The sequence below is a fragment of the Penaeus monodon genome, chromosome 29 (assembly GCF_015228065.2).
Source record: "Penaeus monodon isolate SGIC_2016 chromosome 29, NSTDA_Pmon_1, whole genome shotgun sequence".
Taxonomy (NCBI): domain Eukaryota; kingdom Metazoa; phylum Arthropoda; class Malacostraca; order Decapoda; family Penaeidae; genus Penaeus; species Penaeus monodon.
Window position 1 is genome coordinate 3,832,174 of NC_051414.1, and position 1,026 is coordinate 3,833,199.

The 1,026-nt window shown below is 38.5% G+C and overlaps 1 protein-coding gene across 1 annotated transcript in view; it reads left to right on the forward strand.

Annotated features, from left to right (window-relative positions):
* The window catches only part of LOC119591911 (glycogenin-1-like), a gene marked incomplete in the record, with an annotated part of 51,207 nt that overhangs the window by 49,774 nt on the left and 407 nt on the right, over nucleotides 1-1,026 (forward strand). The window contains 1 exon segment of the mRNA XM_037940665.1: nucleotides 344-1,026. Within this exon segment, the coding sequence (XP_037796593.1) occupies nucleotides 344-499 (156 nt within the window).

A 1,026-nucleotide genomic window follows, 5' to 3' on the forward strand; every position in this document is an offset into this window, starting at 1 on the left:
CCTTGGACTAGGTAAGATAGGTTTACTGGGGTGTACCTTGGTGCATGTGTATCATTATTTTATAATCAAACAAGGGCTTTCATTTTGACCTGGTTGGTTGTGGATACAGTTTCCTCTCATGTGTGATGGAGAACACATGTTTTTATTATTATTCATTTATGTTATGCTCTGTGACTGTAGATAAAAGGTTATGGTACATGAATATGCACATGAAACAAGTAGCCTTACCTTTTTAACCTTTTGTTTATTCCTCATAATAAAGCTAAAGATCATAAATTTTGATTTCTATATTAAAATTTACTCAATGGTATCATTTTCTAATAACATTCCTTCTGCCCAATAGATTGCGCAGCAGATCAGTGGCATGCACATTGGTGCCGAGTCTCTCCAAGAGGGCCAGGCAAGGTGGGAGAGAGGAGAACCTGACTACTTAGGCCGTGACTCCTTTGCAAACATCCAGGCCTACATCGACTCCAAGATCAAAGGCAATGGAAAGTAGAAATGCCACCGGACTCAGAGCATGAGTTGCGTGCAGAATGTTTCAAGATACTATGCCTCACTTGGATATCTGATGTTGATCAGGGCAGTAACTGTGATTAGCAACTGTAAATGGGATTTTTTGTAGAAATGTTGATCTCCATTCTTGGGGAAAGAATTGCAGAATGTTAAACAAAGGATACAGTTGTCTCGGAAAATGTTTAAACAGACCATGTCCACATACTTGCCAGTGTCATCAACAGAGGGTTCTAAGTGAACTTTTTCTATATTCAAATGTATTTCATACTCTGTGGCATATTACATAATCTTCACTTCAGTGATGTTTTCAAACTTTTTTTTTCTCTCTCTTCATCCATTAAGGAAGATAAACATCAGACAGCAAAATAGATGCAGAAGCAAGTGACATGCCATAAGAAGCACCTTCTTGAGCTTCTGACAATGTTGAGGCTTTGATGGCCGTAAAGACTGCAGCTTTCATTATGGTTTTGCTCCTACACTGCTTTCTGTTTGATTTACAGTGAATCTCGA